This window comes from Amblyomma maculatum, chromosome 2, assembly GCF_055883805.1.
Source record: "Amblyomma maculatum isolate TAMU_Amacu chromosome 2, ASM5588380v1, whole genome shotgun sequence".
NCBI lineage: Eukaryota > Metazoa > Arthropoda > Arachnida > Ixodida > Ixodidae > Amblyomma > Amblyomma maculatum.
The window spans coordinates 104,356,426-104,369,919 of record NC_139345.1 but is presented as its reverse complement, the minus strand read 5'-3'; the positions used below and the strand labels follow the sequence as shown (position 1 = coordinate 104,369,919).

The following is a 13,494-nucleotide window of genomic DNA, read 5'->3' as shown; positions in this document are numbered from 1 at the left end:
ATTGGTGTACAGGAAAGAAGCACCGCCGGGATGGTGCAGTGGTAAGACGCCCGACTACTGTCCGGAGTTCCCGGGTTCACGGCGGCTGCGTTTCGATGGAGGCGAAACGAAGTGGCGTCCGTGTGCTGTGAAACAACAACAACATGTCAGCGCGCGTTAAAGATCCCCAGGTGGTCGAAATTACTCCGTAGCCCTCCACTACGGCTCCCCTTTATCTCTTTCCACTTTCACTCCCACCCTCATCCCTTCCCTTACGGTGCGGTTCAGGTGTCCACAGAGCAAGTGTGACAGATATTGCGCCTTTTCCTTCCTGTGAACCAATTATTATTATTAATTATTACAGGAAAGAAAAGGTGCAGTATCTCCTCCGCAGGCGCCTTAACTGAGCCGTACAAAAAAGGAGGACGGTGGGAGAGAGGTGCCGTAGTGGGGAGCTTCGGACCAACGCGCAACAGACGCTTTCGTTTCCTCGCACTTTAGTGGTCCGAAGTGCCCCCTGGAAGTTTTTAACTATCTTCCTCACGGTAGAGACGGGGAAAGAAGAGGTGGGGATATCACAATATCGCAGAATTCCGCGGAATTTCGCAAAGAAGTGTGATAATTTTCGTGGCCGGAAGGACAAGGTCATAGCCGCGAGTGTCAGACAATAAATGATTTCGCCTTATATGTTATATCCGTCCGTCCGTCCGTCCGTCCGTCCGTCCGTCCATCCATCCATCCATCCATCCATCCGTCCGTCCGTCCGTCCGTACATACATACATACATACATACATACATACATACATACATACATACATACATACATACATACATACATACATACATACATACATACATACATACATACATACATACATACATACATACATACATACATACATACATACATACATACATACATACATACGTACGTACGTACGTACGTACGTTCGTACATTACATACATACATTACATACATTCATCCATCCACATACGCACCCACCAAATCAATCAATCAATCAATCAATCAATCAATCAATCAATCAATCAATCAATCAATCAATCAATCAATCAATCTGCACAGCGCTCGGTATGCACAGCGCCCTGTTTGAAAGAAAGGCACTAGCCGCGCGTGCACTGCGTCCATGTCGATGAGAAAAAACAACGCGCACTCGCAGCACAAGAAAATGACGGCAGCTTGTCCGACTCGGGATCCAAGGGCCCAGTGTAAGAATGATAATTTTGGTTGCATACATCAGTTTTACGCTTCATCATCCGACTTTAGTTTTCAGAATGAGGGCTTGCTGCGGCCTAAGTTTGTGTGGCTTGACCAAGGGCCCATACATTCACCGCTTTCTCTCAGAGTAAACTGGCAATACTGTCCATAACTATTACTTGAGCGTTTACAGAGCGGCCCAATGTGTGTGCACAATGCAGCGATCGAGTACACGGTATCTCAGAGAAGGACACTGGTGTCCTTCGTGTGGGTCTCTGCTTGGGGCTTGCTGTGCAGCGTGGCCCCGTGGTACGGCTACCTGACGCAGAGCTGGCGATCCCTGCTGTACGCGGCCGTCATTGCCGATGCTCTCCTGCTCCTCTGCTTAGTGTGAGTACCCTGGTGGCATCAGGAAACGTATTAGGCGACGCTATTCCGACGACAAAATATAGACCTTCAAAAAGTTGTTGAAGGGCTCTGCCATATTGGGGACTGGTTCGTGCTAGTAGCACAGGAAAAGGCTGTTGATTTTTTTTTTATCCGACGCCCACTTCATCGTCCCATTCAAACCCGCTTCTCCGAGAGCCTTGCTATAGGTGTTGCGACTTGACTTTTCAAAAGACCAGTCTTAGTGGCTCACTGGTTACGACGCTGGACTACTGAACCCAAGGACGCGGCACTAAATAGTATATCCCGGCAGCGGCAGCCACTTTTCGATGGATTCGAAAAGCAAGGCGCCCGTGTACTGTGCGACGTTAGTGCACATTAATGAACTGCAGTTGGTTGAAATTGCTGGAGCCTTTTACTACGGCGTCTTTCATAGCCTGAGTCGTTACAAACCGAACCAAATCAAGATTCATACGTCGTATTAGTGGGTAGCCTTGGAACTGGCTGCTTCCCAGCCCTTTGAATCAGTTCATTGTTTTCATGTCTCACGAGAGCACGAAAGGACTCTTCTGGTTTAGTCTAGCTGAACTGATCGTAGCAACCAATACACCTCAGTAGTTCCGCCAATTAAATTTTTCTAAGAGCTCGTATTAAAGAGGAATTTGTAGTCTACCCCATGTTACCTTCCACGCTGTATGTGTGTGAGGAATGACAGATCAACCTAGCGATCCCGACGACAACCAATAAAACAGATGTTTGGTTTGTAGGGCTTAACATTCCAGAGCGACTCTGGCTAAGAGAGGCGCCCTAGTGGAGGCCTCCATACATATTATACATACATAATAATTACAATACTGCTTATCACTGAGGGGTTTCGGCAGAGTGGGAACCACCATAAAAATATCCAGGAAGAGGAAAATGAACCAAACATGACCATAAGTGACCATACTGTGCTGCAAGACCAGATAATAAAGCAACAGTCACGACAACAGAACCAAAACAATCGTACAATGCAGTAATCATCCAGCATCACCTTGAAAAGAAACATATATCAATATTATAATCGCAGCAACAAATTTTTCAAACTTGTTCAGGAATTCAACAGATTCATCAAGATGGTTCCAGTTTACCGTAGCACGCGGAAAGAATGAATATTTGTATACGTCATTCTTGCAATGAATGGAAAGTAAGGTAACGTTGGCCTTATTTTCAGTGGGGTAACTCGAGGGAAACGAAATATACTTGGAAGTGCTGCTCTATATATGGCCATAGTTGGAACATGAAACTCAGACGTGATATTCTGTTCCTTCGGTGGATACAAGGCCAACTCTTTCAACCAGGTTAGAAAGAGGCGTTACGCCATATTGATTGAAAAATTTTACTGCCTTGCTTTGTATACTTTTTAGTTTATCAGCATTGATTGCATTAAACGGATCCTAAATTTTATTGGCACATCGAATAATCGGAGGTATAAAAAATTTATGCGACAATCTTTCTGCTGCAGGAGGTGTGTCGAATAGTACGTTTTAGAGACTGTAGTTTACCGATTGCACTATTTGTAATAAATGAGATATGGTAGGGCCAGTGCAGATTAATGGAAAAATAAAATCTCAGATACTTGTGGTCGGTGCCAAGAATAACAGTTGCTTTTATAGGCACCGACATGACGATGCTTTTTTGTAGTTCACCGATATCTGCCATGTGCGAAACCAGTCAAATAGCCTCTCTAGTTCGTTGGTAAGTTCTACCTGGTCATCCTTGGAGTTAGTAACCCTGTATAAGATATAATCGTCCACAAGAGCCTAATTTTGCATTTTCGTCCATCATGAGTAGTAAAAAGAGCAGGGGGCCTAGTACTGAGCCCTGTGGAACACAGGACTAAATGATAATATTTGGAATTGAACTTCGTTTAAGACCACACACTGATTTACAGGTGAAATGTATGTCTGTATCGAATCACAAATAAGTTTAATTTTTTTTATCAGAGTGCGATATTTTATGGAACGCTTTGACAAAGTCGAGGAATATCGCATCAGTTTCACTACAATTATTAATAGCTGAAGCGAAAACATGAACAATTTCTACTAACTGTACTATGGTAGAGAAACCATGCCTAAAGCAGTGTTGTGCGGACCATATAGTGCATGGTTGCTTGTGCCCTTCGTCTGGTGTACATTTTGGCGGCCCAATTACGTCGCTCTTCTTTGCGGGCCAAACCAGTAAAGAGACAGTGAAATGATTGTTCGTTTCGTTCTTGTAAGCAGTGCATATACGAAATGCCGAGACGGCTGGTACACGGGCTATGGTGCGAGCTCACTGGCTATCGAGTAGCAGTGCGATTTCCTGTTCATCACACAGGCCTGCTGCCCCGTACATCGGCCGCTTTGCCCTTCTTGCATCTTTAGAAGGAGTAAGAGTTTCAGCTAGGCAGACACTTTCACTGCTTGTCACGAAGCTTTCTTGCTGGCGAATTTCATATGGCATCGAAAAATCTTTCACCTCTCCAAAGTGCCTTCCACGCCCGCTTCCTGTCAACGAGACTCAAAGCGACCGTAGATTTCAAAGGACGTTGCCCCTTTTTCCACACGGACTAAATGAGCGGTTAATGATGTTGCAAGGGGTTCTTGACAGTGCACAGTCAACGCGCTAGGCCTAGCGGCCTGCGCTGTCCGTTTCTTCAGTTACTCCGTCGTTATCCCTGTTTCGTACTCAGATATGATTATTCTAAGCGCTATCAATATTTTACCCCACAGACTGTTATTTGCTTTGTTTCACCGTAATACCTGACCAGACGAATTGTTATTCTGCCATAGACTTCACAGCCCAGTTGCGAAGATGTGCTGAAGAAAACCGTCTATAGAAAATTCCAATATAACATACGATTACACGCATTTGTTGGTCGCAGATGGATTCCCGAGTCGTCAAGTTGGCTACTTTCAGTTGGCCGCACTTCCGAGGCTGTCCATCACCTACAACGTTTAGCCTTAAGGAACGGTAGAAGCGTCTCGAAAGAAGAAATGCTGGAGCTATTGCTTGTGAGTGTGTCACACATGTACTCGTAAGCTTGGCAGGGAAACAATGAAGATTGTTCAATTTAAGCTCTGATCGTAGGAATTCGAAATGCATTAACAAAGTATCTAAGTGCACTGACTTGTAAGGAGCTTTTAACAATGCCCAAACTCTTAAAGTTCTTGCTTTATCTGTCCTGCATCTTATTCTTATCCATTGCTATAAAAATACCTGTACTATGTGCGGAAATCGTGTGGCTATTTACGAAACTTGTGTAACACAGTGTGCCAGAAAATATGTTCTTCATTGATTCTACTTGTTCGCTTGTACCAGGCCGGCAAATTAGCTACGATGTGCAGATTTGAAGAGACCACTGGCGCAAATTTACAACGTAGGCTCACTTTCGCAGGGTGGAGACAAGATGTCCAATGCAGAGCTCCTAAGCTACTGCGAAAGCACGACAGCCATGCTCAAGCGCCCTCGGCTCCGCAGGATGACGCTGTTAATCTATGCTACGTGGTACGAGCCTCGGTTTGAATTCTGCTCACTTGTTGCGGATAAGTTTGGGCTAAGCTTCTAAGGTGAAATCCTCAATGAAACAAAAAACGAATTTCCGGTCATAACCGCTCCAACATCACGATACGTGCGGTATAGTTTGTTTGAGGGGCTGTGCAGATTTCCCCGAAACACAACTGATAATTAAGCTAGACCATTAGCTGCGCCATAACAGATCATACCGACGTGCTCCGAATACGTGCAATATACTTTCACCTAGCTGGAAATTACAACAACGGTGCCTGTCAAATAAATCTCCATCTTGTTTGTCTTATGCATGAATGTTTTTTTTTTTTTTATTATTTCCACAAGCCTTAGCAGTAATGCGTGTTGTTACAGCGTAAAGTAAGTCTGGTATGGTTGGATACTACCCGGTGTACTACGATTATTCTTTCGCACCTCATTTTCTATGAAATTCGCTAACTCTAATACTTTAATTTATAATTCATGGAAGACGAGAAAGCTTAAATTGGAGCTTTCCGGGCATCTACAAGAAGCTCCAAATAATTTTCAGACGAGAACTTCAACAAGCCTGAAAAACAACCTGAGAGGACGCAAATAATGCATGCTGAAAATAAGCATTTTCGTCAAGAGCGCACGGTGAAAATTCCGTACCTTCCAGCTGTCATGGCTGCAGTATATGAGCACAAACATAAATTATATTAAAATGCTCAAATAGGTTAAGAATTTGTGAAGAAACGAATAATCGGACGCCTCGCTCTCCTTGTAGAAAGATCTTAAGATGTACATATATTATAGAAAGGAACACGTTGAAACAGTGTGACCTGATAAATCGCTCAGCAGAAAACGGGTCTTCAGAAGTTAGTTCAGCAGCAGACATTTCTTTTCGAGCTGAAATGTGTGAGCTAATTCAATGAATCAAAGAATTCATGCAAGGCTTTTCAGAAACAGTGCAGTAGGCATTTCACGATGAAGGACAGGACTTAAAAATTGTACATCAAAATAAAAAACCTACGAACGCATTTTACACTAGCGGAGCTGTCGGACGTCAACATTTACCTTTCGCCCTCATTGCAGTGGCCGTGACCTTGTATTCTTGTGATTCATAGAGCACTTAAAGCTGGACACATACCTATCGGCCAAACTGGGCGAAGTTTCATTATTAACGTAACTATGACGCCATTCGCTTTATTACTTTTTATTTCTCTCTCAACGCCGCTACATCAGACGCTCATAGTTGGCTGGTTACGAATGCACTTCGCAAAAGAAAATAAACTTGCGCAATAAGTAGAAGAAAGAGGCGTGACGGCAGGACAGAGCGCTTTTTTTCTTTTTATTTCCTTTTAATAATATGAACCAACTCGCCCACAAGAAAGTACTTATTGAATGCACTTCATCTGATTGTTGTCAAATGTATTGAGTGTAGCTCCTCCATGGCTTCCATGAGGCCTAGTGGAATGTGGCAGATACCCGTTTCAAAACATATATGCATACGCGTGACATGAATAAAGGCACGGTATTTAACAAGTGAAATTAAAGAGTAAGCCATGTGTCCAGTGTGATCATGCATTCTCTGCAGTTTATTGAAGCGATTATTAGGCAAAGGTAGTTGTTGTTGTAACTATAGCTATACGTGAGGTTAGTCTTGCTGATTCTGCCAGCAGTTGCTTCACCGTAGTGACATTTGCATTTTAAGCAGGGTCCTCAAGTCAGGCACATCCCTGAGACCGACCTGACCTGCAATTACACTGGATAGTTAATAGTCACTCTTACGGTGACCGTCTGGAATCCAGGTTCGAGTCCTAGAGAGACATTAAAAACAGGCGTAAAAGCTACTTTCTCCATGACCAGCCTCTGTGCCGGTAGACAATGTACCGGTGCGAACTGTGAAGGGCTCCCGTCTTCTTGAGGGAAGCAAACAACGGCCGCCTTTCTGCGATGTACACTAGACTGCACCCAAGATAATGCTCTATATATCCGCGCACACTGAACACATGTGAAACACAGCAGGGATGATGCCAGGCCCGTATTATAGATCCACGCAGGGGTACGTAGGAGCAGGGCTCGTGTTAATGCGATGTAATAAAGTAGCTTGGGATCTTTTAAGGCGAAAGTCGTCAGCAAAAGTGTCACGCTTTTGTGGCGGCTCTGATTGGTCAAGACGGGATGACGTCATGAAGGTCTCGACCAATCGCAGAGCGTCACCACTAGAGGTGGGCAACCTCATGAGATTTCGACCTCATGAGGTCAACCTCAACCTCAAAATGACCTCAACCTCACGGAGTGAGGTGAGGTTGAGGTGAGGTCTGCAATACCTGAAATATTTTTGAGTGAGGTCAGCAAATGAGACCTCAACCTCATGCGTGAGTTTGAGGTTGAGTGAGGTCGTAACTTAGTGAGGTCGGCTTGTGAGGTCGAAATTATTGTTTCCCACAGCGATAAAATAGCCGGCAAAACACCTTTCATAATGCCTGTCGTGTGCACTCTTTTGGCTACCAACGCGCACGTAACTAATGGCGATTTCCACTGGTCGCTACGGAGCACGTTTTCTTGCTCCGGGACGACGATTTCGATTTCCACTGGTCGACCAAGATAGGTTGCGCGTATTCCGCTGGTCGTTTGGGGCAACTCGGGACGCTCCAGCTCGATCCGCCGACCGAAGTCGGATCTCGCCGGAAGTCCTAGTCGCTGACGCGGTCACTTCCGGATGCTGCTGGATTCTTTTGGCTGTTTTTGACCGTTTCAGCGACATCGGCAGAGGACGCTGGATGTCATCGTTTTTTGCGCGAATATGTCGAAGTGCGTCTATCGAAAAACGTCTACAGCGTTAAAAAAAAAAAATGAGAAAGCAAGTTGTTGAGGGCCGCACTCCTGCCTATTTATCAACCGCAAACATTTTGGCTCTGGGATGCGGCTACAACTTTCGAAACCGGCTCAGCTTTACTTCCGCCGCGCGCTCTACACGTTCCGCTGGTCGACCAAGGCTGATTCGCTCTGTAGCGCTTTAGGTCGACTCGGACGCCCAGCTCCGATCGACCAGTGGAAATCGCCATAACAGTTTGCGTCTGTGCGTTTGCGTTCGACACGAAAAAAAAGGACGGGGGGGGGGGGGGGGGGGAGGCGTAAAGTGCAGCGCGGCAAACGAGTGGGGTCGGACGGCTGCAGACTCGAAAGAAGGTGAAACAAGATCCCGCCACCATTCCGAGCGAGTTTGGGAAGTAAAGAAAGTCTGCGCAAACTCGAAGGGTTTCCAGACCTACGTGGGTGTGTCGGCTTCTCGGAAAAAAAAAAAGCTAGTCCGTCCTGTTCTTATGTGTTCCTCCTTCATCTAATGTCCCTTGTGTGTTAAAGAAGCGCTAGAAAAGATGAGTTCAAATGCTTTCCAACTCGCCCAAGTTTCCGCCTTATTAAGTAGAAAAGAGGGAAGCGCAAGATCCAGCAACCAAGGAATTGCTTGGTAAGGATGGCACGAGAGAGGAGGTTTCAGAGAGGCATATGGAAAGAACAAGGATGCAGAAGAGACGAGAGATAAATGGCTTGACGAGAAGTCACCCCACGAAGACTGTATTTTAGTAAATAAAATCTGCTTTTGCTATTGTATATGGTACGAGTTAAGACGAAAGAAAGCAATAGGACGGTTCGTAGTTGTATCAGTGCAATTAACTTTTTTATTATTATTATTATTATTATTATTATTATTATTATTATTATTAGTCACTAGACATTAAATTAACCCTTACATATATAAAAAGAGAAATTTAATGTGCCCTTCTCGAAGAATAATTGAATAACAGACATGTGACTGACGACTGCTTGCAGTCATTCCTTTCTCATACCCTACATGAGCTTGCGCCTTTTTCATTTACATGTTTGTTTATCGAGAGCCTCCCTTCCGTTTTTACAGCTTGCAGCTAGTGGCGGGCGCGCCTTTTGTTCGTAAGCTCGCTTCTGCTCTTTCGGTTCCGCAGCCGGTGTCCGATCTCAATTTGCGGACAAAGCGCGGACCCGGGAACCCCTCGGCATTTCTTGGAAAGTAAGCCACTGCACATACGCGCGCCTCTGGGAGTTTGTGAGTTTTAGGTATTTTTAAGTGCGTTTCTGTCAACGGGGCCGAGAGTTACAAGGACAGTGGCAGTGTGGGCGAGAGAGCGAGATGTGTCCGCGCGTGGTGCTCGAGCGTGTGAATGCGCGAGTGATCTGCGTCTCCTCTTCTCTTTAGTTTTTCAGTACGCTTGCACCACCCCTATTTTTCCTCACTTCTTATTCTCGTTATGTGTGGTCACTTACCAGTGCCCCCTCTCGCGTTTGTGCACCCGCGTTTACTCACAACCGGCCGTTTTTCTGCGGTACGGCCAATTGTCACCCTTCCCCCTTCCCCCCCTACCTCCCCCTCCGCCTACGAAAAAAAAAAAAGACAAAAAGAATCAGAACAGTCAATTCTCAGATTTTTCCTCTCGCAACATTCTTTTCCTTTCTTTTTCTTTTTTTGCTTCTTTAGATTTTGGTTGTGCGCTATACCTCCGACTGGCATATTCCTGTTGGTCTAAAGAAATATCAAGACAGGCCCTTCTCGCTTCTCGGAACACCGCGGCGGCTGCGTGGACTTCTGTCGCTTGTCGACCATGCAGCCATCCTATCGTTTCGCAGGAGGGACACGCTAGTCAGTGTTCAAACTCCGCTCTTCCTCCGTGTAGACGCGTTGCCACCCTGCTCACCACCCGCTAGTCTTCCTCTCTTGACGAATATTTTGCAGTCGAAGAAAAACGAAACAACTCCCGTAGCATGGGTTAAGTGTTCGCGCTTCCTTCTCCCAGTGGGCGTGGTTCTCTCGCCGCGACTAGAAGCTGGTGTCTCAGCCCCACGTTCTCATCGACACCAATCGTTCCTCGAACGTCTGCTTGGAAGTCGCCCCCAAACGGCGTCGGTGAACCACCCGAAATCATCAAAAAAAAAAAAAAAAAGGCAGCATCTAAACAACATGCTGTGTTCTTCGCCATTTACCGTGGCCGTCTTTTTCAAGCGAAGACACGCAGCCATGCCGTGGTCGGCGACTTGCTGTAATTTATGACGGAAGTTTCTGCCCTTTCCAGCTGAGGTCTGCCCTTCTTCTTCGAGGTCTATGGCATTGTTGCGTTCGGCGTCGAGGGTGCATGACATGGTTGCGGTTATGGCAGGTATGGTTATGGCAGATATAGCGCGCGCGCAGTTGTCGAATTGAAAAAAGACATCTAAGGCCATTTCCGTCACAATAGCCACGCAAAAGAAACGAAAAGCACTGTAAACTTGGAATGCATTCACTGCGACAAGAAACTGTGCGGACAAGGAAACCAGCTTTTGAGCTTCTCTCGGCATCTCACGGTAATGTGCGCGTTATCCCTAATCCAACGTATTATTTCTTTAACTTACATCAATGATAAAAGGAATGTTTTGGGGCTGAAAATTCACCGTTAGTTATTATAACTAGAAGGGAGGGTAATCTTTCCAACAATTTGTCACGGCGTTTGTTCTCTACAGCACAACCCACTCGTCAGGATTATCGAAAATAGCGCAATGTCAAAAGTCAAGCACGCTTTACCTTTTCGTAACTAAGCGTCTCTGCATATGGCAACATTTTGTTCTGTCCGCCTCTTGTGATAAGTCCCACGTCAGAAGTCCATTTGATAAAAGAATGTTATGGTACTACAACTTCCATATATACGTAAGTGGTCGATCTACTTTTTTTTTTTTTTTTTGTAACAGAGACGTAACACTGAAGAAACATTAGATTGCTTGTGATTTTGTCCTCCGATTCGATTTCAAATCGCAGGACAATGTCTTCACCAAGAAATTATGACTTGCTTGTCATGAGGAAACACTATTTGACGGTCATAGATATGTGCGACGTTTCACTGCTGACCTTCGGGGGTTCGCATCCAGCAGCGCCAAGGACACACAAGCATTACAGCGGGAATTAGGTCAAAAGTCACCATATCAAAACAAATAAAAATAAAATTTGAAGAGTTGAAACTGACTATAATTATACTGCCGTTATTAGGTCAGCCTGCTATGAATCAGTAGCCCCGCTGGCAAATGTTCATTTCAATTTTTTTACTTTACAAGTAAGCCTCATCATATTCAATGTTGTTTAAAATTTATGTCGTCATTCTGGCGTGTCACCGCACAGGACTTGTGCCATGACGTTTTATAGTTAGTGTTCTCAAGTGAAAAACCTTTTCTTTTTTTTTTCTTTTTTTGAGGTCGAGCGACCGACCTCAAACTCACAGTTTGAGTTTGAGGTGAGGTTGAGTGAGGTCGGTGGTGGCATCAGAAAAATTGAGGTGAGGTCACCTGGTCAAACCTCAACCTCAAAGCGTGAGGTTGAGGTTGAGTGAGGTCAGGAAATTTTTATTGAGGTTGAGGTGAGGTTGCACTTTTTGAGGTCAAATGCCCACCTCTGCGTATTAACTAATTGTCATTGTCATCGCTACTGCCACTATTGGCACTAACGGCAGCGTCATTTTTATCCTTACTATTATTATAACTAACTGCATAGTCACTGTCATCGCTGCTATCATTATCATGCTAAACAAGGAGGGTTGCGATCGGATTCTCACTAGCCTAGCGTGGAGTAGTCGTTAGCGTACTCGGCTGAGGATCGAAGGAGAGTGGTTCATTTCCCGGTGTCAGTTGGACATCTCTTGAACATTTTCGCGGCCCATGTGTCAATAAAGGCTATCGCCCTTAATACTATATATATACACAGAGGCGAAGTACAAACACAGGAAGATCATTAGCCAATGCTGCGATATTTCCAAAACAGAAGATACAATACAGCGTAAGCACTAATATACGGGTATCTAATTATGATTGCCGAAATAGAGGTATAAAGAATATCGGAGTACATTTGTTTATTCAAACAACGACAAATTACAAGAAAATCTATTCAGAGTTTCATAATCAACGGAATTCTTTTCACGCAACATTGCTGCATTTCATGATTGCTTGCAAGGAGATATTTTTTTTAAATAACGTTGTTTATTGCCTCAGGGCATAATGGAATATGTAAAAAAATTTAAAGGGGTATTAAATGAAAGGAAAAAGGTTGGCTGTTCTAATAAAGTTCAATAGAGAGCGATGAAAGATCGTCCGTTCGACACTGCCGAACCTGGATATCGAGCTTAGCCAATGAAATACCAGTGCTTCATCTGTCGGACGTATACGCGAATCAATCGGTGGCGCTATCTGATGGCACAATTTCGTGGCAATTTTCATTTTCTGTGTTGCGACCACATGGTGCGCACACTGCCTCAACGATGAGGCAAACACCTGTTATAACGGTAATGTCAAGCGTCGATTGCGGCATCACCCCAAACCCGCTAAACTTGCGCAGTATAAAAAAAAAAAAAAAAGACAGTGTTGCCAAGTTAGTGGCTTTCGCGCCATATTTAACAAGTTTTTACGCTATATAGGAGGAGGAGGAAGATGAGGAGGAAATGCAGGGAGGTTAACCGGTAAAGGAACTGGTTTGCTACCCTGCACTGGGGAAGAGGGGTAGGTGGGTATGCGGGCAAAAATGTATTGCGGGATTTTTAGCGGCGTTTAGATATGTGTTTTTTGGTGGTGTTATAATTTTTGTTTAGAATATTGAACGTTCTTTAATATTATATTAATTTCTGCAAGAATATGCCGCTGTGAACGCACCAGGTCACTAAAATGTCAAGGTGGCAAGTATTCGAGCACGCCCAATAGCCCAATAGGCCTTGAACTGTATTTGTTTTTTACGCAAGCTTGCCATAGGGGATATTATAGAAACCCGTGTAAATTATTGTCCGTAAGGAACAGGAGAAAGCTCTTGCTCTTATTGTTGTCGGTGAGCCATTTGGAAAAGTCCTCTTCCCTTGTTGCGGTTAGTCCCACTTCCTGCAGAATCTTTATCATTGATGCCCTTGTCCCTGCACAAGTCCACAGCAGGTGGCGAACATCCATTTCTGCACCTGGTGTGGAACACTTCGGGCATGTGGTGGGTCCGATGTCTGCTTGAGATTCCCATCGGTATGTTACCGACAAGGTAAGGGCCGCCCCAGCTCTTATCCTTCTAAGGGAAACCTCCTCCAATCTCGTTAAGTTATGAGGGAGGGGGAAAGTAGACGGGGGAATGAGAGCACATGCACTTTTCCTTAAAGAGGATAGATGCTAAGATGGGAATAGCGGAGCGGGAATCAAAATGAAGCCTGTTTGGGGGTGCATTAGTGTTTGGAACTTCGTGTGTGAGGTGGTCAACTTTTTTCTGCTCAGCGTTTTGAGAATCGTCTTGTGTACAGTGTATCTGGATGTGTATCTTTGTTTTTTTTTTTTTTTTATTGAGTGCTTGGTTTTCCTGGGTTACACATAGTGTCTTTGTCACTT

The 13,494-nt window shown here is 44.7% G+C and overlaps 1 protein-coding gene across 1 annotated transcript in view; it reads left to right on the top strand.

Annotated features, from left to right (window-relative positions):
* The window catches only part of LOC146199457 (solute carrier family 22 member 7-like), a 39,331-nt gene that overhangs the window by 16,948 nt on the left and 8,889 nt on the right, over nt 1-13,494 (top strand). The window contains exons 5-7 of the mRNA XM_084594941.1: nt 1,419-1,587; nt 4,490-4,619; nt 5,003-5,112. Coding sequence (XP_084451067.1) covers nt 1,419-1,587; nt 4,490-4,619; nt 5,003-5,112 — 409 coding nt within the window. The remainder of the gene's footprint in view (nt 1-1,418; nt 1,588-4,489; nt 4,620-5,002; nt 5,113-13,494) is intronic.